Here is a 25,641-nt window from a genome sequence, read left to right as displayed (position 1 = left end):
GCGGTTTCTTGCAGCAGCCTGCACCCAGGAGAAACTCCTTCCCACCGCTTTGCTCAGACGTCTCTGCAGGTTCCTACATCTACCACGGGAATCCAGCCCTGCGACTCAACTTGGGGAGTAGGTTCATAGAACCCCTTGAGGAGGATTACGTGCACAAAAAGCTATAAAAAGGCTAAAAAAAAAAGTCTGGATTTAAGTTACATGTTTCGTTCACGTCCATCTGCAAACACAACTGTAACCGAAGTCGGCACAAATACGACACATGTTCACGCAAGTTCCTGCTGGAAGCTGACTTGCCTCTAAGCCAAAGCAATTGAGAGATTCAAATTTCACATCCCAGCCCGGAGCTGGCAAACATCTGCACCCTTTCAGCTGTCAAATTTCAGGTAACGTCCTAAACGGTGAAGCCGGTATTGCCCGTCTTTCACCGACGTTTAAAAATCGCGCAACGCAAACCAAATTTTTAAAACCACGTAGAATTTAGCGTGCTTTTCAGTAGCACGCAGTACTGATGACCAGATACCGTACCGCCGAAAGCCCCTCTCTGGTGAGACGTTGTGCTAAGTTACCCAGAGAAAGGAAACACACGTTTAAATAAAGCTCCAAGAACGGGTAACGGCTTTAAACTAAAAGAGGGAAGATTTAGACTAGAAATAAAGAATTTTTTACGAAACCCTGGCCCAGGTTGCCCAGAGAGGTGGGAGATGCCCCATCCCTGGAAACATTCCAGGCCAGGTTGGACAGGGCTCTGAGTAACCTGATCTGGTTGAAGATGTCCCTGCCCATGGCAGGGGGTTGGACTAGATGGCCTTTAAAGGTCCCTTCTAACCTAAACCATTCTGTGATTCTAAGAAAACACAAGTGTGGAGGGCCCATATGAAATAAAATGATATAAACAGATCCACGGAAAAGACTGGACTTTGAGGTCACTATGAGTCATTGATGACTACAGAGGTGACCTGAAGACTCCCACAGAGAGGATCAAGCCCAGGGTCAACCCTTGGTTGCTGCTACTCTTGGAAAGAAATAAAAACACACCTACAAGGGAGAATCAGACTCACCGAGTCCTTCTTACGGGAGCGCTCCTTTTTCATTTTCCCTCCGGCGGCTCGGATGCTGACCCGGTTCTCTCCGCCCAGGTAACCCCGGCAGTTGGCCGAGCCGCAGAAACATTTCTGAGCCTCTTTGCTGTCAGTGGACATAAGCAACAGAGCAGTTTAATAACACATCCGCCGCATCTCCAGCGAGTTATTTTACCTTACTTTTAAGTAAGGGTAAGAAGTAAGCTACTTCTGCACCCTCAGAAGAAAAGGACGGGAACTTCTCCGCACTGAAAATTCAAAGTCTTTATTTCTTACATTGCTACCGTGATCCCATGTTGTCTCAGCTGGAAACCAAAGCCTGCTTCGCTTCCAGGCTCTTTGAAGTTCAAGAATCGAGAACCAGAAAGGAAAAGGTTTCGGCTGTCGGATCTGCTAACTCCTAACCACACACTGCAATCAATATATTCATTTTCCTAATGAATACATAATCAGGATTCCATACCCATTAGGAAAAAAGGCTTGCGCTTTATAGCTCAAAACAGAATAAAGAACGGGCTGAGGATTCACGGAAGTAGCAAAACTCAGGTGGAAGACGGTTTTTCGCACAGATATACAGCAATGAAGAGCAGAAGACATATAAATTCTCTTATATTCAGGCAGTATTTCTACAAAGCCTCTGTATTTTCCACTTCACATACCACAAATTTTAAACGACATGCCAAAATTGCTTGGGAGAATGGGTAGGGTTTTTTTTTTTTTTTTTTTTTGGAAATGTGCATAATCCACTGGAGGAATGCGGTTCTCCAGTACCAGCAGTAAAAACCAGGGAAGTTCAACTGCAGGATCTTCTGGGAAGCAGAACCTGAGCCCAGGAATGATGCCCGAGAGATCAGAGCTGGAAAACTCCAGCGGGACGAGATTAGACTCACTGAGCTCAAATATGCAAGATATCAAAATGAACCGATAGAGCAAAATGATTCTCCAGCAGAGAGGCCCCAACAGAGCCATAATACGAAACCCTAATAATTTTGACTGAGCCATATACAGATAAAAATAAAATTCTGGGTGTACAGACTGCATATTACGTGACGTTCCCCAGCTTTCGAGGTATTTCCACGTGCCCAGAAACCAAACAGGCCTCTCCGCAAGAGCAACCAGACGGGCCGAGGTTAAGTTTGCACCAGGAACATCTGAGACTTCAGCACAATTTTATAACACGATCAAAAACTCATTTCTGCTTATAGAAAGAGCCACAGCGTTGCAGAAGGCAGAATCCGAAAGGAAAAAGAAGAGACGCTCCTTAAACAACTGTATGCAGTAAAAAACCTAGGGATTATAAAATGGATCTACAATTAATCTCATAATTACACACATCGCTCCGAGCCTGTTGGACGGCATTTTGTGCTCATCATAATAAAGAGAGTGAAATATTTTGCCATAGACCTGGACAAGCAGTAATATAAAAACATAAAACTATCAGGCTCAGGTTTAGAGCCCACGCCGGAGCTCGCACATCTGCACTTCTGGATTTGGGCAGGAAGAGGGACCGTGCCGTCCGCCGGGGTTTTACAGCTCTGCAAGTATTTGCAAAGTCATAAACCGGGGGTGGGTGGGGAAGAAGAGGCATTACGCGAGAGTATTGCGAAGCCTGGAGCTTGGGTAATTAATAATTAGACAGAGGAAAGAAACAGTCAAGATAATTAGCTGGGAAATTTCCACTGGGGAGGGACGATATGAAGCGGAACAAAAAGCGACATTGGAAAAGACACATTAAATCAACGGGAAATTCCTCTCCCGATCTCTTGTGTCAGAAATGGAAGAAACTTTATCCCGGTAGCTTTTTACATTGTAAAATTCCAGTTCGTTTACAACCGGTCTGTCAGACGAGGCTTTGCAGTGGTTTGTCTCCGAGCAGGATTTTTTCATCGCACCAACACTCACAAAACCCCATTTCCAGCAGCTTAAACTGAAAAAGCCGAAACGTACCCGTATCTCTGGAACTGGTAATCAAACGTCAGCTCCGAGCCCGATGGGACTAGTTTGGTGGTGAAAAATCCAACTCTGAGCTGCCCATTCACAGTCCACTAAAGCAAGAAAAAAACCAAGATGACAAGTTATACCAAAAGCCGGGCTTGACTCTGCTTTTGCTTTAAATTAGTAAGAGTAATCCTTCAAACAGCATCACTGATAAATTGAAAATATGCTAACGGGCTCGGCGGTACTTGCCGGTTTCAAAGGTAGCCGGTTCCATTTCACGAAGTTACAACAAACAAACAAAACCACAACAAACAATCCAAGAATAAAGAGTCATAAAGATAAAGGAAAAAACGCTTTTCACCCTGAGCTCGCTAAGTGGCAAGGCAGTGGAAGCGAGAAGCCAGCGGCTTTGATCCAGCAGTTTACCTTTTGTGTCTCGCAGTTTGGTTCACAGCTGTGGTTCATAAAACGAGAGCAGTTTCCTTTCTGGGTAGCATCGATTATCTGAAAAAGAGAAAAAAAAAAAAAAAAGCACCAAATAGAGGGAAACGGCCTCCCTCTCTCTGCACCAGGCAGAAATACGAAGCAGTACGGCTACAAACACCGCGCGTATAACCGCAACCCGTGCAGAAATCATCACCCTTTCCTGCCCCAGCTGTCAACTTTATTTGGAGAACGGCTTTGATAATGATATTAAGTGCCCCCCAAAAATGAAGAGCGCTAAGCAACTGGTACGCGGTCCTTAGTTTTCATTGCAGGTTAATACAGAGTTCTTCAGTTTGGGCGGGGATCCTGAATTTTTACTATCGGTTTCTGACCCTCTGACACACGGTACAATGACCACGAGGGCTGGGGAAGCCCAACGTCTCTGCCACACGCAGCGTACTCAAATAAACAGGTCGTCTCCTGGATCACTGCGTCCTGGGAACACTCCCCTGTGCCCCCTTGTGATCACGTAACAATCCCACGGCAGCTACAAAAATTGCTGACTTTGAGGGAGGAAAAAAAAAAAAAAAAAAGAGGGGAAAAAAAAACAACAAAAAAAAGCACTTGGGAGTATTTTTAGCTCATTTACTGTAAAGCTCTCCAGACCCAAAAAGTCTTGACAGATGAGACAAGCAGAAGACGATATTAGATTTCTATTTATACACTTTGTTCTCAGCAGGGGAGGGCGCAGCGCCCAAGGTGAGCAAGGCTGCGCGCCGCATCGCAGCTGCGCGGTCCCACGGAGCTGAAGCAAAGAGAAATAATTAAGAATTTCTGGTATATAACTATTTCAAACGGCAGCAATCCTGCGTTTAGGGACTTCACCAGCTAAAAGGGGCCCAATTTAACGTAGCTCTGTGAGCACCGAAGTGAGGAAACGCGGTTTGTTGCTCCGTTTTCTAGACTGGTTTACTCGGGCATCCAAGAACACTGAGTTTGGGTTGAAGCATTTCCTGGAGTTGGGACAGAGATGTGGTTTCTCTTCAACAGAGGTTTTCTCGTGTGGAGGGGACAGACCACGCTCCCTCCTTTCCCTTGGGAGGACAATTTCTCCTCTCCAAGGACACCGGGATGCAGTTACGCTACCAGACTTCCGTTACACCAGGTTGAAACTGGGCAATGGGTTAAAAAAAAACAAAACAAAACGTAAAGCATGACAACACAAAGCCGGGCAAAGTTTCCTCTCCTTAGGAAAACTTTTCTAACAGATTCGGGACATTGCTTAGAGGGTTCACAGGGAGTCGGTGCTGTACGCAACGAGGGCTGAGCCCAGCAATCCCGCCGCTTACCTCGTCGTTCTTCAGGGCCATGAAATAATAGTGAATGTTCTTGTTCCGGGCATATTCCTTCACGCGAGCCTTGAATTCTTTGTGATCCAACACTTCTCCGCAGTACTCCAAGACAAAAGTGTTGCTGCAAAAGAGGGAGAGAAAAAAAAACAAAAAACCATCGCTCCGCTCAGCCGCAAGCAAGAAACACCGAGGAACAGAAAATAACCGCTGCCGAGATGGGCTCTCTGAACACCACCGGCAGCCCGGTCCTCCTGGTGGCGTAGTTACGATTATCAGACGCCTTAATCTGAGGCAATTCTGATTAATTTATTTTTTTTTTTACGCTATCACATGGGTAGGTATATCACAGCAAAAAACCCAGACGCGAGAATAAAGCTCCTCTTCGAGCGGGGTTTATTCTGTAAAAGAACAAGACCTCGTGGGCGACGTGAAGAGGAAAATAAGGAGTATTAAGAGAAGGCGCTGGCAGGTGGGTTTCCTCAATGGAAAGGGAAAGGCTGTCTGCACCTTCCTGGCCTGCTGGGTGAAATGAAGGGTCAGTAAAATATCCTTTTTAGCCATAGGAAAGGTGAAATTAAGTAGAGATGGAAGAGAACAACTGGTGACCCCTACGCTCAGACACAAACCTCCCAGATTGCCTTCGGCAGCGCAGCCGGGCTTTAAACCCTCCGGTCCACTACGACGCGTTGTGAAACAGCTTTCTTGGTATCCGTCCTAAGTTCTCCCTTGCTTAACATCACCCTGAACCATTCAACGCTTTCCTTGTGCTTAACCAGGAGAGGACCAGGAAAGCGAAAGCTCCCGCCCAGCTCCGCCTGGACCGAGCATTCAATGTTCTGGGCAGGTATCACTCACCCCCATTTCCTTCCCTCGCACAGCACCGTGGTGGCCTTCCAACCCACGTGTACAAACGATACCCATCTTCCCCCAGTTCCATGTCCACCCAAAAAAGGGTTCTGATACACTAATCTGCTCCTTCAGCTCCTAACTCAGCTGTATCTTTCTCCTAGATGCCTCCCCAGCCCACAGATACCAACACGAGGGTGTCAGCAATGGTCTTCTGACAACCTGCTGCTCAGTTGGGTTAGCTCCCCTCAAAGTCCCGACCACAAAACTCCAAGCCCAGGCAACAGGGGCGCAGAGGCAGGACAGCGAGGAGAGATGAGGCAAAATATCTTCGAAGAAACCTACATCAGGTAGGATGGGTCATCTTCTGGGTGTACATCTTCTCCACCCTTCGCTGGATTTGGGACAGTCCACAGACTGTCTTCTGGTGGGCTGACTACCAAGAGAAGGTTGTCTTCTCCCAAGACAAGCTTTAGCTCGGCGGCAATGTTCTGCCAGTCTGCAAATCCCTCTCCACACGACAGCTTTTCAGAACAGCTCACACAGAAACAAAAGCCATTTTCCAGCCAGCCTCAGGCTTAAGTCGCCGGATCAAGTATTGAGGAACCATATCCAAAGTTCTTGACCCACACCGGCCAATCACAGTAGACACTTCTGAATCGCAGTAGACACTTTTGCTGCTCTTGTTGATTTATTTACTCTCTTACCCAAGGCGGTCTTCACACAGTTATCTCCTTCCCATCTTTCTCAACGTTCCTGATCCTAGCTCACCTAGCTGACACGACGCTTGCTACGATGAGCTGTTCACTATCAGCCTTATCTTCACTACATCCTCCAGATCTCGTCTTCCCAGAGCAATTCCTAAAACTTAAAATAAAACTGGACCTGATATTTCTCTGTGGGGCAGCAGCACTGCTTTGTTCCCCATCACCACCACTTCCCTGGGCATGCGTTATTCCAAAAACAACAGGACGCTGCTCTCGCAAAGGTCAGGTCCAGCAGCGCTAGGGACTCCATGAAATTCAACGAGGCCAAGCGCACTGTCCTGCACCCGGGTTGGGGCAACCCCTGGTGTCCATCCAGGCGGGGCATGGAGGGATGGAGAGCAGCCCTGCCGAGAAGGACTTGGGGGTGCCGGGGGGGGAAAGCTGTCCGTGAGACAGCAATGTGCGATCACAGCCCAGCAACCCCCCAGCATCCCGGGCTGCATCCCCCACAGCGTGGCCAGCAGGGCGAGGGGGGGGATTGTGCCCCTCTGCTGTGCTCTGCTCTGCTCTGGGGAGACCCCCCCGCAGTGCTGCCTCCAGCTCGGGGGCCTCAGCGCAGGAGAGACACGGAGCTGGTGGAGCGGGGCCAGGGGAGGCCCCGGAGATGCTGGGAGGGCTGGAGCCCCTCTGCTGGGAGGACAGGCTGGGAGAGGTGGGGGGGTTCAGCCTGGAGAAGAGAAGGCTCCGGGGAGACTTCAGAGCCCCTTCCAGTGCCTAAAATGGCTCCAGGAGAGCTGGGGAGGGACTTTTTCCAAGGGCATGGAGTGATAGGAGGAGGGGGAATGGCTTCCAACTGGAAGAGGGGAGATTTAGATGAGATATGAGGAAGAAATTTTTCACTCTGAGGGCGGTGAGCCCCCGGTGCAGGTTGCCCCGAGAAGCTGTGGCTGCCCCATCCCTGGAGGTGGTCAAGGCCGGGTTGGACGGGGCTGGGAGCACCCTGGGCTGGGGGGAGGTGTCCCTGCCCAGGGCAGGGGGTGGAACTGGATGATCTTCAAGGTCCCTTTCAACTCCAATCATTCTGTGATTCTATGAAATCTGGAAAATTGGGAACCAGAAAATGCCAGGATCGTCACACTCTTCTTCGATACAGTTGCTGTGCAACAGAACAGTGATGGAGAGCACTCGCTCGTTTTAACAACCACTTAACGCTGTTATCTTTTACATAAACACAGTGTGAAGGCGCTCTCGGTTAAACATATTGGGTTGAAAGTGCAGATTTGTTTTCACTGCATTTTAGATAACTTGGCATACCTCTCTAAAGCAATCAAAACTCTTCCCCGCATCTTCCTGTGAATTCATCTCAGATATTCGATATAGCAGTAAAAAATTCTGCTGTAAGACCTATAGCTTGCTTAAGTGTCAGAATCATTGCTGGATTCCTCAGTGCTCTTTGTCTTCAACAGATGAAAAAAGAAGAAATCAGAGTTTCCACGGAAACTCACTAAAATATCCAGAGTCACAGAAAATCTTTGCACAGTGAAGTTTTAGGCAGATTGTCTTGAAGCAGAGTCTCTGGAGCGCTTGAGGCCGAACAGACTCACCATGCCCATCCCACAGCCTTTTGAGATGGAAATCAGAGCCTGGCGAAACTCTGAGCGCACAGCACCGCTTCCCCACCGCAAGACGCTCCAGCAATTTCTTCTACAGAGTCTGTTGTTCATCCGCAGAGCCGCACAACCAACTTCTGCTGAGGAGACCCCACACCCACACGACCCACACAGACCACACAAAGGGTGAGGTCTGAACATAGGGGAGAAAAATCCACCCAGGTCTTTGCTAGCCGTAGGAGCGTGGCAGTTCACCTGGAGACACCTCCTGCCTTGCTTCCTTCTCCCAGCAAACCCCGTCTTTGCCTCCTGTTCGTCCCACTCCTCCCCACTGCACCTTGGGGAAGAGTGGGACGAGCCCCCAGGCAGGTCTTTGAATGGCCTCGCTCCTCTCTCTTCTCCCACAGCCTCGCTTAAGGCTTTTTTTACTACCGGGAGTATGAGAAAGCGCCGTCTCGGCGAGGCAGAAGGCAAACCCTTGACCTGCCCTGGCTGGTGAGAAGGCGTTCCCATCTCAGACCTGCTCCTTGCACACACACCTGTAGAGCAAAATGTACCCCGGCACTATTCTTCTTCCCAGCCACGGTCACTTTTTCACAGAATCACAGAATCATCAGAGATGGAAGGGACCTCTAGAGATCACCCAGCCCCACTCCCCTGCCAAAGCAGGATTGCCCAGAGCACATTACTCAGGACTGCATCCAGGTGGGTCTTGAAAATCTCCAGGGAAGGGGACTCCACAACCTCCCTGGGCAGCCTGTGCCAGTGCTCTGTCACCCTCACCGTAAAGAACTGTTTCCGTGTATTTGAACGGAACTTCCTGTGTTCTACCTTGTGCCCATTGCCCCTTGTCCTGTCACTTGGAACCACTGAAAAGAGCCTGGCTCCATCCTCCTTCAGCCCACCCTTTAGATACTTGTACGCCATAATAAGGTCTCCCCTCAGCCTTCTCTTCTCCAGGCTAAAGAGTCCCAGTGCCCTCAGCCTTTCCTCATACGGGAGATGCTCCAATCCCTTCATCATCTTAGTTGCCCTTCGCTGGACTCGCTCCAGCAGTTCCCTGTCCCTCTTGAACTGGGGAGCCCAAAACTGGACACAGTATTCCAGTTGTGGCCTCACCAGTGCAGAGTAGAGGGGGAGAATGACCTCCCTCGACCTACTGGCCACACTCTTCCCTATGCAGCCCAGGATTCCATTGGCCTTTTTGGCGACAAGGGCACATTGCTGGCACATGGATAATTTACTGTCTACCACGACCCCCAGATCCTTCTCCTCAGAGCTACTTCCCAGCAGGTCCGCCCCTAACCTGTACTGGTGCTTTGCATTCTTCCTCCCCAGGAGCAGGACCTTGCACTTGCTTTTGTTGAACCTCATTAAGTTCTTCTCTGCCCAGCTCTCCAGTCTGTCCAGGTCACGCTGGATGGCAGCGCGGCCCTCTGGGGTGTCAGCCACCCCACCCAGTTTGGTATCATCAGCAAACTTGCTGATGTGCAACGGTTTCCAAACAGGACCGTAATTCCAAAAAATATCGGCATCCATCCCCGCTGCCGACCTAGGAGGGGACCGACGTTCCAGTCCCACCAGCTCCTTTGTGCCAGACAGTGTCGATAAAGGCAGTGATCCAGGCACAACGGGTAAATATCATCTGGTGTGAGCAAAACAGAGACGAGGCAAACACAGACTGGGATCTGTAAGCGCGGCTGATGACAAACCAGCACCAAGAAATACAGCCGTTAACTAACAACAGGCTAACGAGGGAGGAGACATCCCCACGGGATCTCCGTGTAGTCTGAAGGGGAGGAGGACTCAAGAAGAGGGTAAGTCTTGCAGAGGTGGGAAGAGAAGAGACACAGACAGAGCGTGTGCTCCTCTGACACCGAGTAGCCGGGACGGAACAGGAGGGAAGACAGATCACACACGAGATGAAGCTACGGCAAGACTGTCAGAAACCCTACCGAGAAGAGAGCAAAACCAGAGTGGGAGATCTCCCATGCACTAAGTGGATACGCACGTGCTGACAACTACGAGGGACACCTGACAGAGGACAAGGACAATATATCAAGCTGAAAGAACTTCAGCAAATCTACTCATGTCAGGGAAACTAAGAAAATGCAAGCAACTTATTTTGCCTTCACAAGGGAGCAAAATAGCACGAGGACGTCATTCGAAGAGCAAAGGCTTACGATGGCAGATCTTTGGCAGCTCTCAGCCCCCAGCCTTTCTTCTCGGTGAGGATCACCTCAACATCCGCGTGCTGTTTCTTCTGGAAGCGCCTGTTGGAGCAGTAGTCGCCGTTTGGGCACCTGGAAGAACTAAGGGAAGGGAACAGAACAAATCAATTCCCAGCAAGACAACAGCGATAACAGAAACGGCTCAGATGGGAAATGGATACCAAGGAACCATAATAAATTCAGTGTAAAACCTTCAAACGTGTTTTGCTATAAAAAGCCTAACCATCTGACTGTCAACATGCAAATGCAGACAATTTATTTCTGGAAGGAAGATAAAAACATTTGGAATGCAAATACCGCTGTACTTTCATGTCGTACAATCAAAATGGGATGAACTGGTCTCTTCTCCCCATGTTTTTATGGGTTCTTCCCCCAAGATAACCCCTTCACCTACACCTACTGCCTGGGCTATTAAATTAAAACCAAAGGGCTTCTGCCAGGTAATTCCTCTCCTTCCACCCCAGCTGGTGGCAATCCTCGTCACAATCCCACTAAATGCCATATCCCCTGTCTCTCACTCACAACAGAGCTCCCCTTTCTCTTGGCTTCTTCCAGGAGGGAAAAAGGAGACAACGGCCGTGGCCTGGTGAGGCTCTGAGGAGAGGAGAGAGATGCAAAAGGAGAAATGAGAGGAAATAAGGGTCTCCGGCAGAGCTACATTTGCATTTATGACTCCCTTCAACCACGCTTACAATGGACTAGAGTTTAGGCTGAGGAGCAGAAGACTCCAGGCATTTGTGGCAGGTTTTAAGAGGAGGTTGCTAACGCCAAACCTCCTGCAGAAGATCTAAGGTCAGATGGTGGTAAGTATGCTCTGAAGATCAGACAGCTCATGGTCACTGCCCAGGAACATCTGAATTCATTTAGGAGCCCTCAAGTCTTTAGCGACATGGTTCAGTGGTGGTTTCGGCAGCGTTAGGTTGATGGTTGGACTTGATGATCTTAAAGGTCCCTTCCAACCCAGACAGTTCTATGATTCTCTGATTCTGTAAGTCATCTCATGGACAACACCGCCCAACTCTGAGAACTCATGAAAAGCCACTTACCACTCTATCATGAGCAGGCGATTGAGACAGTCTTCTCCACAAGCAACCTCCCCCTGAGCTCGCTCTTCTTTGGAGAGAGGAGGGCACTCACACAGCATTCGCTTAATATCCCGGTGAGATTTGTTCTTCTTCCTATCGAAGTCAAGTCATCAGAATACGGGTTAGACAGTGTCTGGGCAGAGAAATTACTCCTCAGTCTTTGTCACTTGTTACTGGAGGACATTAATTTATTCCCTAGAAACAGGGCATATGGATTGATTGATTACCTTTGTCATATAAATAAAGAAGCCAATTTACAGAAAACTCGGTCCCTTTTTTTTCTAGACAGAGGCTTTCTCACTACATACTACCAGTTCTATAGGTTCTCTATAGGTTCTTCTAATCCTATATAAAAATACGGAGACAATCTCCAGAGATCCCTTTCCAACCTCAGCTATTCTGGAATATCCATGTGGTTTCACTCATCCAAACGCCAGGAAAAAACCTATAACCTAAAATATTAACACATGAACCATTAGTTGAGCGCACGTACCGTTTTAAAACAGTTTTCTTATAATGAAGCAAAAGGTAAAGCAAACCTCCGCTTTACTGTCAAATAAGATGATGAAAGAGAAAACAAGAAAATGGCAGTTACAGAAAAGGCAGGGTATCAAAGGCGGCTACGGATACTTCAGTTGCCACGAGATGATTAGGGAAATGCTTTGGAGGGTGGAACCCAGCAAGGCAAAAAAAGGCGTAAGAAAAAAAAAAAACTTGGATTCAAATAAATAGTAGGTTTTATGTGCAGATAAGTGGCTGGTATTCAGACTCTGAATCAAGAATATCTTTTAAAGCACCTTCATATTAAATAAAAAAGGCATTTCATAGAATCACAGATGGTTTAGGTTGGAAGGGACCTTGAAGATCATCAAGTTCCCACCCCCTGCCCTGGGCAGGGACACCTCCCCCCAGCCCAGGGTGCTCCAAGCCCCGTCCAACCTGGCCTTGACCACCTCCAGGGATGGGGCAGCCACAGCTTCTCGGGGCACCCTGCGCCAGGGGCTCACCACCCGCACAGGGAAAAATTTCCTCCTAATATCTCATCTAAATCTCCCCTCTTCCAGTTGGAAGCCATTCCCCCTCATCCCATGGCTCCCGTCCCTCATCCAGAGTCCCTCCCCAGCTCTCCTGGAGCCCCTTTAGGCACTGGAAGGGGCTCTGAAGTCTCCGCGGAGCCTTCTCTTCTCCAGGCTGAACCCCCCCACCTCTCCCAGCCCGTCCTCCCAGCAGAGGGGCTCCAGCCCTCCCAGCACCCTTGTGGCCCTCTTCTGGACCCGCTCCAACAGGTCCATGTCCTTCTTATGTTGGGGTGAATACAGTTACTCAACCATCCTTTCTTCTCTCTCAGGCTACGAGAAGAGGAACGACAAGAAGGAAAAGGACCGTGAAGTTAAAGGAAATGGCAGGATTTTAAATAGGCACAGATCAGACGGCCTTAGCATAGGCTGCGCCAGGAGTAAGAATTGCTTCCAAGCTCGCAAGGAGCTCTCACCTACGCGTTAAAAGTCAGGGCGAGGACTTTTTTGGCAAGGACAAAGGTAGTTGAGCCCTAAAGCAATACGCTTACTAATCATCCCTACAGCTCAGAAACAGACGATTTTATTTTCCAGGGATCGTATCTATCTGCAACATTCCCATGCAAAAGGGAAAAGGATAATCCGCAGGCAAGGGCTACGCTCTGATATTTCAAATTACAGTCTGTTAGATCTAAAATAACTCATCTCAGATGACAAATCATTACATGCAAGTAACCAAAGCCGTGGGAAACACATATTATTTGTCCAAAACCTTTCCGACACCCAGACAGATTTCCCTGTGTCTCCGGAGAGGGAGCGGGCTGGCGTTTGGGGACACTAAACAGACAAGAACCGGCAAGCCCAGAGGTGATGGTTCTGGGCTTTAACGCAGCCGCACCAAGTTCAGATGAACGGTGGACAATACAGAAGAAGGGAAAAAGCTTGGGAAAAATTTAATTACTCATACAAATTACCGGGGGTAGAAGAGTAATGCATTTACTTGCTGAGCAGAGACTTGGGCAGAGAGGAACCTCAAGGGCAGGTGTAGGGTCCTGCATCTGGGGAGGAATAACCCCACGCATCAGCACAGGTTGGGGGCTGACCTGCTGGAGAGCAGCTCTGTGGAAAGGGACCTGGGAGTCCTGGTGGCCAACAGGATGCCCATGAGCCAGCAATGTGCCCTGGTGGCCAAGAAGGCCAACAACATCCTGGGGGGCATCAAGCAGAGTGTGGCCAGCAGGTGGAGGGAGGTCATCCTCCCCCTCTGCTCTGCCCTTGGGAGGCCACATCTGGAGTACCGTGTCCAGTTCGGGGCTCCCCGGGTCAAGAAGGACAGGGAACTGCTGGAGAGGGTCCAGCAAAGGGCTACGGAGATGATGAGGGGACTGGAGCATCTCTCTGATGAGGAAAGGCTGAGGGACGTGGGGCTGTTCAGTCTGGAGAAGAGAAGACCGAGGGGGGATCTTCTCAACGCTCATAACTCCTTAAAGGGAGGGTGCCAGGGGGATGGGAACAGTCTTTTTCCAGTGGTGCCCAGTGACAGGACAAGAGGGAACGGGCACAAACTTGACCATAGGATGTTCCATCTCAACCTGAGGAGGAACTTCTTTGCTGTGGGGGCGGCAGAGCACTGGCACAGCTGCCCAGAGAGGGGGGGGAGTCTCCCACTCTGGAGCCATTCCAAACCCGCCTGGAGGTGTCCTGTGCCACTGCTGGAGGTGCCCCTGCTCTGGCAGGGGGTGGGACTGGGGGAGCTCCAGAGGGCTCTCCCAACCCTCACCAGTCTGGGATTCTGGGATTCTGTGGTGCTGATACCAGTAATCCCACATGTGCAAGTCCTCCTTGATACCCAAATCAACACTCAACAAAGGGAATGCTGCAAGACGACTGAGATGAGAGTATAAATAATTCACCTTCCCACTATGATTCTATGTGGGAGGTGTCCCTGCCCAGGGCAGGGGGAGTGGAACTTGATGACCTTTAAGGTCCCTTCCAACCTAAACCATTTTATGAGTCTATGTTCTTCCATCTCTTCTTATCACTGGGGCCCGTCTGGGCCCATTCGGGGTTTTCTGTTTCGGAGAAGAGACCCAGTGTGGGGGTGGTTAAACACCCGCGCACCATCGTCTCCTCTTCAAGCAGATTTGCCAGATGTAGGGAACGCGACATCCCTCCTCCTCCCTCCACACTATGCCAATTTGGCCATTAAAAAAAAAAAAAAAAAAAAAAGCTATCACAGAACCAAACAGAAGTTAAAATCTAAAATTGCTACAGGTAAGGGAAAAAAGAAGGGTAAAAAAGACAAGTTACCTTTCTGTCAAGTACACATTCTCCTCAATAAGGTCAAAGTAACAGGGCATCTTTCCTTGCTTGGCGAACTCCTTCCAGCGCTGGGGGTCTCTGAAGTCATCCATGATACACAACCGACCCACCATGGAGGAGTCCTGCGGCGCCGACTCCACTTGCTCTCCCTCCAGTTTCACCTTCTTCTTCTCCCTCGAGTCCACGTCGCTCTCAGAGTCGCTCTCCAACTCCGGGCGTCTTTTTTTTGGCGGACCTCGCTCTTTCACGTCGTTTTTTTCCAAAACCTTCACCTCCTCCTTCTTCTCCCCACCAGGCACCGGCTCCTTGGTGGAATTGCTGCTGATCTCGTGTGCCTGCACCGAGCCTTGTTCCTTCTGCCCGGGCCCCTGGCATTTACTCGAGGGGCTGGGAAAACGTGGTTTGCAGTCATCATCCCAACGGTCATCTTCTTCATACTCCTCGTGATCCTCCGTTAGAGAATCTGGTACTTGCCCTTGAATTCGTTCGTAATTAACGGCAGAAGGTCTGCTAGCGGACCTCACATCCCAATAACCGTTGCCTTGCCAGTAACTCTGAGAGCCGCTGTACGCTCCCGAGCCCGGCTGGTAAACGTAGCCCGAGTAGACCCCGAAGCTGCTATCCGGTTGCTGGTAGGTGCTACTTGGCTTCTCCGGCTGGGAAAAGTCCCAGCCCAAACCACCCAGATCCTCCGTTGTATGAAAACCATCCAGCCTGGAGAAGTCCCCGAGGCCAGACTGGTTAAGCCCACCTTTCCCTTGCCTACTGTCTGGCTTGGAAGAGCTCATTTGGTGTCGGGATTTATCGGCACTTTCGAAACTCTCCGGCAGACAAAACGGCTGCTCGTCTTGTCGGCCAATCGGTCTACCGATGGACATCAGCTCCTTCAACATCATTCTCTCGTCCGGGTTAGGTTTGCCGTGGGAGTCCGCCATCAGGTCTGCCTGACTCGTACTGTCAACACCGTCGCTCTGAGGCTGGCACGGATCCGGCCGCAGCTCCTCCATCTCCTTCCTGCTGACCTCGGTAGAAGTTGCCGGACTCTTCTCCATCCCTCTAGGAGAACATCTGCTCTCTACTTGTGGACCACTTTTACTCGCCGTGTTCTCCATCCTCTCTTCATAACAGGGTCTACTGGACTCGGGTCGCTCATCGTCCCAGTGGTCGGAGAAGCGCCGGTTGCCCTGGCTGCTGCGCGAGGAGCCAGGGCTGCTCTCCTCCATCGCTATGGTCGAGTTCTTTGGTACAACCACAACAGACTGGAGCCGTTTCCGTGGTGCGCCATCATCGGAATCCGAGTCCTCTGTGTCACTGTCTTCACTGCCCCTCTCGCTGTCACTCTCCCCCGTGTCGGAGTAATCGTCGTGACCAGCAGGAACAAATTCAGCAGCGTTGCCGCTGCTGTCACACGTTGGGGCTTGAGTTACCGTCTCCATTTCTTCTGTAGTGACAATCACATCGCAAGAGGGAAACAAGGCGTCTGGAAAAGCGGAAGCCACCAAGGGCTCGTTTCCCTCGTCCTTCTCGGCCAATAAACCGGGACACTGAACTCTCAAATCATCCGGCCCAACTCCCTCGGTGGAAACAGCACTTTCTTCCACAACCTCTCTGTCACGGTGCTCTAGTGGCACTTCCGAATAGTACGAATGTTCATCTTGGAACGATGCTTTGCCTTTTGCCAAACCAAGATCAACACGCTGAGTATCCAACTTGAGCACCTCTTCGGCTTCCGAATGCTGCAGTAGCTCCTGACATCCATCCGGCGGTGGCACATCCCATTTGGAAGAGACGCTTTGCTCCGGCACAGGATGGTCCGACCTGAGCCTCGGGGAACAGCCATCCTGGGAGGGATCCTTACTCGAGCTCTCCACTTCCAGGCTGATTTTATGGGAAGGATGACCGTGCTCATCGTCACAGGCAGACTTTGAGTGGTGATCCTCCGTGCTCTCATAATCGCACGTAACAGTCTGCGGCTCCACCTGCATGTCCAGGAAAGTCTCGGACGTAACTTTTAAATCTGCTGGTTCCGCTTCGATTTCAACTTCCGAATGATACAAAGCCGGGGTGGCATCGTCTGAAACGTAGCAAAAAATTGGTTCTTTGGTTTTGTCGCACGGAGTCACCTCATCATCCAAGTTCTTAAGTACAGTTTTAGTGTGATCTACATTCACGACAGGCAAGGGGATGGCTTCTGCTTGCTGCTGTGGGACCGGAGCCTCCGCCTGCCTAAACAGACTGTTGCACTCGCTGGACTGGACCCCAGAATCGTCCGGCTCTCGAGACGTGTACACGCTCTCAAACCCATTAGATGGCAACGGATATGACGGACTCGTCTTCACAACAGGCGATGCTTCTGACCGACACAGGCTATCGTCAGAAGACGCGGCGACATCCTCTGTTTTGGAGGCACTGGAAGTTGCCAAACCATCAGCCCTACCCTCCGGGGACCCATTTACACTCAGCTCCATGGGGAAACACGTTCTTAACTGATCGTGCTTTATCTTTAATAAAGTTTCTTGTTCCTTAACACTGTCGTGGCATTCATTTCCTGTAAGCTCCTCAGATTTTGAGTTAGCAAAACCCACTTTCGATTCGTCTGCCTTTTTAAAAGCGGGCAAATCGTTTAACTGATTTAACGGAGAAAGCGTCTTTTCCCTTTCAAATTTTTTCGCAACGGACACCCTGATCTCATTGCTTTTTAGACAAGAGGTCTCTAAATCTAGAGAATTAGACTGCTGTTTTATTTCTTCAATCGATTCTGTACAACAGAAAGAACTCTTAAATTTATCAGGCTTTGGTGCGGGGGTCTTTGAAGGGGTGGACTTATAACGGGAGGAATTCACATTACTGTCAGGCTTAGAATGGGATGTCCCCTTTCGATAGCCTAGCTCATCAAGGGGAGAGCACCTTTTGGTTACTTCACTTTCTGAAGTCCTTTTTGAATCTCTATCTGCTTTTGAAGAAGACCTTCCTCTCCTCTCCATGTCAGCATGAGACGACTCTACTTTGCTGTCCCTGTCCGACTTAGAGTAAGAAGTCCTCGAGTCTCTGTAGGAGGAGGAGGAGTGGGACGACGTACGCCTCGAGTCGCTCAATCTGGAATGTGTCCTCCTGTACTCGTCCTCCGAGTCCGAGCTCTCTCGTGCCCTGCTGTCCGCATACGAACGGGAATATCTCGACCTTTCCCTGTACGGTGAGCTCCGATGGTATCTGCGGTCGGATTCGTAGTAATGCGAACGCTCTGACCTCGAGTAGGAAGAGCTGGTTCGGGAGCCCCGATCGGATCGGGAACGGGAATGAGACCGGCTTCTCCTTCTCTCTCTGTCTGATCGAGAGCGGGAGGATGCATACCGCGAATCTCTTTCCGATTTTGAATAGCTCGAGTACTTCTCATCCCTGTCCGACTTGGAGCGCGAGGAGGACTTCCCCAGGTCGTCACCTCTTAGGGATGCGGAGCTTCTTCTGGGATCTCTCTCCTTTTCCGTACTGGATACCTTCAGCTCGTGTGACCGCTGGCTGGAGGAGGTCCTCACCGAATCTTCGTCAGACTCGGAGCCCAGCAGCGTGCCATCAGACTGGGAGAACTTCCTCTTCGACCCCTGCCTCCGGGAGCAGAGGGGAGCACCTTTTGAGCCGTCAGAAACCTCCTCCTCTTTCCCAATATGGGAATCTTCCTTCTGCGGAGTTATTTCCGTCTGCTCAGGCGTGTTTTGAGCTACATGTTCTTCAGAACCACGGGATACCGCATCCTGCTTGACGTCCAGCTCCAAAGCCTCCTTACGTACCGCATGGCACGGCTCCTTCAAAGCGGGGACTTCAGCTTCCACGGGCGGCGACAGCAACAGCGTCGACATCAGCGTTACCGGCAGTTGTGGCAAGGCTGCGGCTGCAGGAACTGGCATCGATGGTGCTGGCGACACCGTCGGCGGAGGGGGAGGCGGGGGAGGAGGTGGCGTTGAGGGAAAGTCTGTGGCCAATGCCACCAGTTCAGTCACCGGTGCCACAGCCGGCAGCGGTGGCGGTAGCGTTGCTGCTGTAGCTGGCGGCGGTTTTGCCGTGACACTAAGTAAATGTTTTTTAAAATGGATCTTGCCTAATTCTACCTTCGGTTTTGGAGGTGAAGATTCCTCAGCTGAACCAGCGGCATCCCCCAGGTCCATTTTACTTTTGGGGTTAAAGTCAGTCTGAAGGGGTACTGCTGGGGAGTTCTGAGTTTCATTTTGTTTCTCGTTTCCGAGACCAGTCAGAAATCTATTCGGTAAGGTTTTCTTGGTTAAACTAAAGCTGAAAGACACCTTTTGTCTTCCTTGCTCCTCAAGATTAACCTTTGTTTTGGTGCCTTTGGGCAAAAAGCGACTGGAAGCAACGCCTTTGAACACCGGGCCTTTGATAAAGCCAGCTTTCTGCACGGTTTCAGGCTTGCCCTGCGAAAGAAAACAAGAAGATACAGTTAGAAGAATTAGGTTTGGGGTTTTTAAACTCTGTTCTACAGGCACACCGAATCATTTTCTTTTACCCGGTGAACTTTTCACGAGAATAAAATAGAAATTGATACCCTGGGCTGGAGTCTGGGATAGCACAGCCGCGCTCCCGTCTGCGCCTGGCTGTCTCTTGAACAGAATCAATTACCCAGTGATTTCCAGTTTGGAGCAAAACCTCCTTTGGGGTTTGGGCTGCGGCTTTTTAACTGACTTATTAATGACCAAACTGAAAGTTCTTTTTTCACTTAATTCTTATTTTTTAAAAAAAGACATAAGAGTTCAACGTATAAAGTTAACTGAAGAGAGAGTATGGCTTTATTTGTGCTGTTTCTGCAGTCACAGGCTACGAAACATCCCGCATTTTTAAGCTTCAAGTGCGTTTGTTTTCACATCCCGGGAGGCGCCACCTGGATGCATTTGGTTTCAGCATAAATCAGACTATCGAGAATTACAGCCACAATTTTAAACCCCGTCCTTTCCTGCCTCCCGCCTTCTCTCAGTCATTAGTAATCACGGAATCACGGAGTTTTCAGAGTTGGAAGGGACCTCTAGAGACCATCCAGCCCCACTCCCCTGCCAAAGCAGGATCACCCAGAGCACATCCCTCAGGACTGCATCCAGGATCTTCTCGAAAATCTCCGGAGAAGGGGACTCCCCCACCTCCCTGGGCAGCCTGTGCCAGTGCTCTGCCACTCAAATCGTAAAGAAGTGTTTCCGTGTGTTTGAATGGAACTTCCTATGTTCCAACTTGTGCCCATTGCCCCTCGTCCTGTCACTGGGAACCATTGAAAAGAGCCTGGCTCCATCCTCCTCCAACCCACCCTTTAGATACTTGTACGCCATAATAAGGTCTCCCCTCAGCCTTCTCTTCTCCAGGCTAAAGAGTCCCAGCTCTCTCAGCCTTTCCTCATACGGGAGATGCTCCAATCCCTTCATCATCTTAGTTGCCCTTCGCTGGACTCGCTCCAGCAGTTCCCTGTCCCTCTTGAACTGGGGAGCCCAAAACTGGACACGGTATTCCAGTTGTGGCCTCACCAGTGCAGAGTAGAGGGGGAGAATGACCTCCTTCGACCTACTGGCCACACTCTTCCCTATGCAACCCAGGATTCCATTGGCCTTTTTGGCGACAAGGGCACATTGCTGGGCCATGGATAATTTACTGTCTACCACGACCCCCAGATCCTTCTCCTCAGAGCTACTTCCCAGCAGGTCCGCCCCTAACCTGTGCTGGTGCTTTGCATTCTTCCTCCCCAGGTGCAGGACTTTGCACTTGCTTTTGTTGAACCTCATTAGGTTCTTCTCTGCCCAGCTCTCCAGCCTGTCCAGGTCATGCTGGATGGCAGCGCGGCCCTCTGGGGTGTCAGCCACCCCACCCAGTTTGGTATCATCAGCGAACTTGCTGAGGATACACTCTGTCCCCTCATCCAGGTCATTAATGAATATATTACACAAAATTGGACTGAGTATTGACCCCCGGGGGACACCACTGGTTACAGGCCCCCAACCAGACTCTGTGCCGCTGATCACAACCCTCTGAGTTCCGTCCCGCAGCCAACTCTCAATCCACCTCGCTGTCACCTCATCTAGCCCATACTTCCTTAATTCCTAAGAAGTTTCCAGGCTCAGGCGTAGACCCGTATTAACATAACAACGTCCAAGAATTCCCATCAGGGTTCAGTGGTGTGTGATGACTCTGTCACCTCCAGGCCAACTGCCTGTAATACACTCCGCGTGCACCTCACCAGCAGCCCTCCGCTGTCTCCTGCCCAGGATCCCACTCACCACCTTCCCATGAGGACCGTGCTACAGCAAGTCCATTCGTTTTCCACGCTAATGAGCTGAAACTCATCTTCTCTAGGACATCCAAGAGCTCAGGATGACCATCGAGAAAGCTGCTGTGACGGCACTCGCAACTGAACCCTGCCTTTGGAAACGGAGCAAGTCTAGAGCAAGAGAGCTCCTCAACCTGGGAACCTCTTACCTTACAGGATGCATTTATCCAAGCCCGAGATCAGCAATTTTTGGAGCGTAAAGCACCACGTGTTTACCCATCTTAGCATTTCGCCAACTATTTTAAAGCTTAGGGCTCAGCTGCGCAAAAAGCTGCGTCACGGGAGCGCAATCCCTAAAGATGAAGATTGCCACACCGTGCTAAAAAAGGTGTTATTCTCAATAGTCCAAAAATCCAAATTGCATGAGCGTAATTACGTTTTGGGTGAGAAGCGTAACTCCGACGGAAACAGTTGGAGCAGTATAAAAACCGTACGGAGCTGGGTTTTACTCCCATAACTGCTGCATGAACACATCTTTGGCAGCAGTGGCGGTCTCCTACAACCCACTGTGAATTATTACGTACTTTGTTATCCTTTAACTTTTGTAAAACAATGCATGGCTGCTCAGGCTAAAGGCGCCATAGTAAATTATTAAATAAGACGCTGGTGGAATGGAAACCCCATCCCATTCTGTTTCCACCCTTGGACATCACATATACAAAAATATCTTCATTTTTGATGAAACCCATGGGGTTTTATTGCAGTTGTGAAAACCGTGTCACGGTCTCCGCGTGACTGGTCTTGGCTACGCAACCCAGCACCACTCACACATTTGATCTTCACCAGCAGATGATCAGCTGCATTCTGGGAAAAAAAATGGGTGCAAAAATTAAAAAGCACTCCTTTTAAATGGGTGTTATTTATACGGGTGGCATTTCATGGGTGCTTTTAAGTAAGTGCCACAGCTAAATGGGCACCCAAACAGTGCCCTTGTCCACACGCTCGCCCAGCTCTGAAACACGTTCCTCTCTCCACAACTGCCTCACAACCATTTCTAGAACCACAGAATGGTTTGGGTTGGAAGGGACCTTGAAGATCATCCAGTTCCAACCCCCACTGCCCTGGGCAGGGACACCTCCCACCAGCCCAGCTTGCTCCAAGCCCCGTCCAACCTGGCCTTGACCACCTCCAGGGATGGGGCAGCCACAGCTTCTCGGGGCAACCTGCGCCAGGGGCTCACCACCCTCACAACCAAGAATTTCCTCCTTAGATCTCATCTAAATCTCCCCTCTTCCAGTTGGAAGCCATTCCCCCTTGTCCTATCACTCCATGCCCTTGTAAAAATTCCCTCCCCACCTCTCCTGGAGCCCCTTTAGGCACTGGAAGGGGCTCTCAGGTCTCCCCGGAGCCTTCTCTTCTCCAGGCTGACCCCCCCACCTCTCCCAGCCTGTCTTCCCAGCAGAGGGGCTGCAGCCCTCGCAGCATCTCCGGGGCCTCCTCTGGCCCCGCTCCACCACCTCCATGTCTTTCTTATGTTGGGGGGAAGTCCTGCTGAAAATACTATCCCCATTTTTAAAAGAATCCACACATCAGAAGTGACCCAGAGACTAATACAGAAATGTATATAAAGTCATTCATGGGAGAATAAAGGACAAAATCAAGTGTCCAGACCGTTCGGTACGAGTTTCTACACACCGGAATGCCACTGAGACCACTCTCCCGTAGGATGCTGGACTCAGCCTCCTGAAGAACAAGGGAACAACAGTTTGGGGGTTTGTTGGGTCAATTATTATCCCTATAAGAGCAAAAATCCACCTATTTTTACCCCAACCTGTGTACGTGTCTTGGAACAGTGGAAGAGTAAAGGAGCAGGTTCCTATCTTCAACCATACCCTGATGTCTAATGGAAGGATGTCTCCACATATCTGAATCCAAATTCTTACCAGAGACTGGATTCACCTATTATATCAATTACATATATAAAAAAACTAAATATGTATTTAAAAATATAGTAAATACGATGCATCAGGGTTCAAGAGTTTTCTTTCTTGCTAGAACTTCTGTGAAATTATTTTATGTGCAAAATTCAGAGTTACGGAAACATGCCAATGTTTTGATAAAAATCTTTCTAACTTCAAGCGCAATAGATCTGAAATCCCAGTTCACCCGTGAATAACGGGGTTTGGATACATTCACCTTTACACAAAACACAGGACCTGAAGGCAAAAGAGGAGCTGCTAAGCTTCCATTCCTCCTCTTTTCAGTCTGTTCTTCAGAGATGATACATTTCAGAACAAATGTTTCACCTTCATGTATTCCCTCATTCCAGGGATTTTTTTTTTCTTAAATAAGTTTAAAAAAAAACCCCATGACTTATGGAATTTTAAACATACTCCCCAGGTAATGGGCAGCAATTACTGGCAAAAGCTCTCTAGTAGGAGTTCTCCTCCCTTTAATGTTTTACAGAAAGGGAACTTTCCCCGAAACGTTGCTGTGGGTATTTTGCAGAAAGAAAAAGGCGATAGAAGCTCGCTCCGCGTATTCAGCGAGATACAGGACTACCGAAGCAGCGGTGCTCCTGCAGCTCTCGGTTCGCTGGGAACACGGGCGGGACACACAGTACACTCACCAGCTCAACCAGGGCAGATACAGTCCTACAGCACCAAAACCGATTCGCAGTGGGCGTTCCTATGTCGGGATATTATAAACCGTTCCACTCCCTCCAAGTTTTCTCCTTTTCCCTTAAATTCATTGAGCTGTATACAGCAAAACTAATTTTTTTTTTTTTTTTTCACAGATTAAGTCCTTAAATAATCATCCACTCACGGTGCAGAACGCGGCATCTACCTACGCGGAATGACTCAAGGGTATCGTCGCGCTCTGCTACCGCATCCCTGTGTGTAGACGGCAGAAGTGGTACTGAACGTGGTCCCCTTCTTTCCTGGATTTAACCGCTGAACGAGAGGCACCCCGGGATAACACCAGACTCGCACGTGGAGATGCCTGGCAAAACTGCCCAAGCAAGCGAGGTTTAGTCTTGCAGTTTGCTTTACCTGGAGCCTAAACCTCTCACCACTCCAGAAATTTACAGGTCAAACGAAGCAGGTTGGGCCAAGGCATGTTTCAGGAGCCACATCGAGAAAGGAATCGGTTTTTACTCACCTCATTTTCTTCTTCTCTATTGCAATCCAGCCGAGAAAACATGCAAAAGAAAACATAAAAAGAAGGTGTAAACATCAGGCAGAAACAAGAAACGTAACATTCGATCTCTGGCACTGCAAAGGGGACGGACCCGGGGACACAGAGCGAGGGTAACACCAACCCTACGAATAATCCTGCTGCAAGAGATGTCCCTCCTAACGTCACCCAACGGTCAAGCAGACACGCCAACTACCTCTGAAGGGGAGCACGGCACAGTTTTGAAGCTCAATTATTTCAACACTGAAAATTCTGCATGGACTTTTGACAGAGCAAACCTTTTTCGAGCAAACTGCTGTCTCGGTGTTGTCTTCTGAGGGTCTGCAAACCACCCGGAGCCTTATTTCAACGGACGCCGCAGACGTAACGCAGATATAAGAATTTTGAAAATGAGATGTAGGAAGCTGAATTCGGTTCTCTTTTGATTTTAGTATTTTCCTTAGTAGCCCAGAAACAGTGAAAGCATCTGCCTTTCTCATCGCCAGAAACTGAAGATACTTAAAAATGCTTTCTTGCTGTATGACCTGCTATGGATCTGCAGCCCTGGCTAAATTTTTACTAAACTTTATCAGCCTTCGAACCATAATTCGGCGCTGTCGTGGCGACACGGCGAAAGACTTCTCACAGAAAAGGTTCACAGATTTCACTTCAAACGTCAGCTAACCGAGAAGTATCAGTTTCTGGAAAAGCAAGCCAAAGCTCTCGGTTTCTGCGTGACCCAGGCAGGGACGCGACGCGGTGATGGCGCGGCATTAACCGCCTATTTCCCCATTCAAACCATCAACAACAGAGAATTAGGAGCAACCTGCTAGAAAGACCTACCACCAGCGGGAATATACTACTGCCTCTACCACGGCTTGCATCCAACTGATAAAAGCTTATTAATAGGCTATAAATTATTCTTACAGCAGCAAGAACGGGGTTTGTTTTCATTGAGGAAACCGGAGCCGTTGAGTTTAAGCAAGCTGTGGGAGTACACGAGGGCACGTATGTGATTTAACGGGGTTAAGAGAGCCATGAATTCAACATAGCGCCGCTGCAAAGAAGCCCTCCAAGAACAGCACTTTGACACAAATTAGTGCCTAAAAGGAGGTTTCATCTTTAGGATCACAGAAAGTGGAGTTTTAGACTTCCAGAACACCAACGCTGTTGACAGTCACGTATTTTGAGTGTTAAAAGCGTTTACAAGGGGTGAGAACGGTACGGAGGTCTAGTGCAGCCAAGACCCAACACGAACATTGGACTCCATGATCTGAAGGGTCTTTTCCAACCTAAATGATTCCATGAAGACTTTCAACACATCCACAACCAGACGCGTTGTGATACAGCACAGAATAACAACCAACAGATGAAAGCCAGTGGTCCTCAACCAAAAAAGAAATAACTGCCCCTTTATACGTTAAGAACACAAATTTAAGTAGCTATATATTGGGAAGCAAGTATGAAGTTTAGTACTTATAACAAATATCCTGCTGTAAAAATAAAGTAACTAATTCCTCTTAACAATCCTTTTGTACTCTTGGTGCCGAAACGCTGCATCAAACCAGTATTAAGCTAAAACGCTGGCAAGCTCAC

The 25,641-nt window shown here is 49.4% G+C and overlaps 1 protein-coding gene and 1 long non-coding RNA gene across 2 annotated transcripts in view; both read right to left on the bottom strand.

Annotated features, from left to right (window-relative positions):
* SETD2 (SET domain containing 2, histone lysine methyltransferase) overlaps positions 1–24,105 on the bottom strand; it is a gene marked incomplete at its 5' end in the record, with an annotated part of 67,385 nt that extends 43,280 nt beyond the window's left edge. Inside the window, 8 exons of the mRNA XM_082499646.1 lie at positions 1,062–1,188; positions 3,030–3,127; positions 3,447–3,524; positions 4,796–4,919; positions 10,145–10,273; positions 11,239–11,370; positions 14,604–19,039; positions 24,031–24,105. Of these exons, the coding sequence (XP_082355772.1) occupies positions 1,062–1,188; positions 3,030–3,127; positions 3,447–3,524; positions 4,796–4,919; positions 10,145–10,273; positions 11,239–11,370; positions 14,604–19,039; positions 24,031–24,105 (5,199 nt within the window). The remainder of the gene's footprint in view (positions 1–1,061; positions 1,189–3,029; positions 3,128–3,446; positions 3,525–4,795; positions 4,920–10,144; positions 10,274–11,238; positions 11,371–14,603; positions 19,040–24,030) is intronic.
* Positions 21,609–24,014, bottom strand: LOC309686860. The gene is made up of 3 exons (XR_014270591.1): positions 23,720–24,014; positions 22,564–22,611; positions 21,609–21,732 (listed from the first exon to the last, which is right to left on the bottom strand). It is a non-coding gene; the product is annotated as an uncharacterized lncRNA (long non-coding RNA).
* Positions 24,106–25,641: the final 1,536 nt, after the last annotated feature.

The sequence above is a fragment of the Vanellus vanellus genome, assembly GCF_965231255.1.
Source record: "Vanellus vanellus genome assembly, chromosome: 2".
Taxonomy (NCBI): domain Eukaryota; kingdom Metazoa; phylum Chordata; class Aves; order Charadriiformes; family Charadriidae; genus Vanellus; species Vanellus vanellus.
The sequence above is the reverse complement of the archived record's forward strand: the minus strand, read 5'-3'. Positions and strand labels throughout refer to the sequence as shown.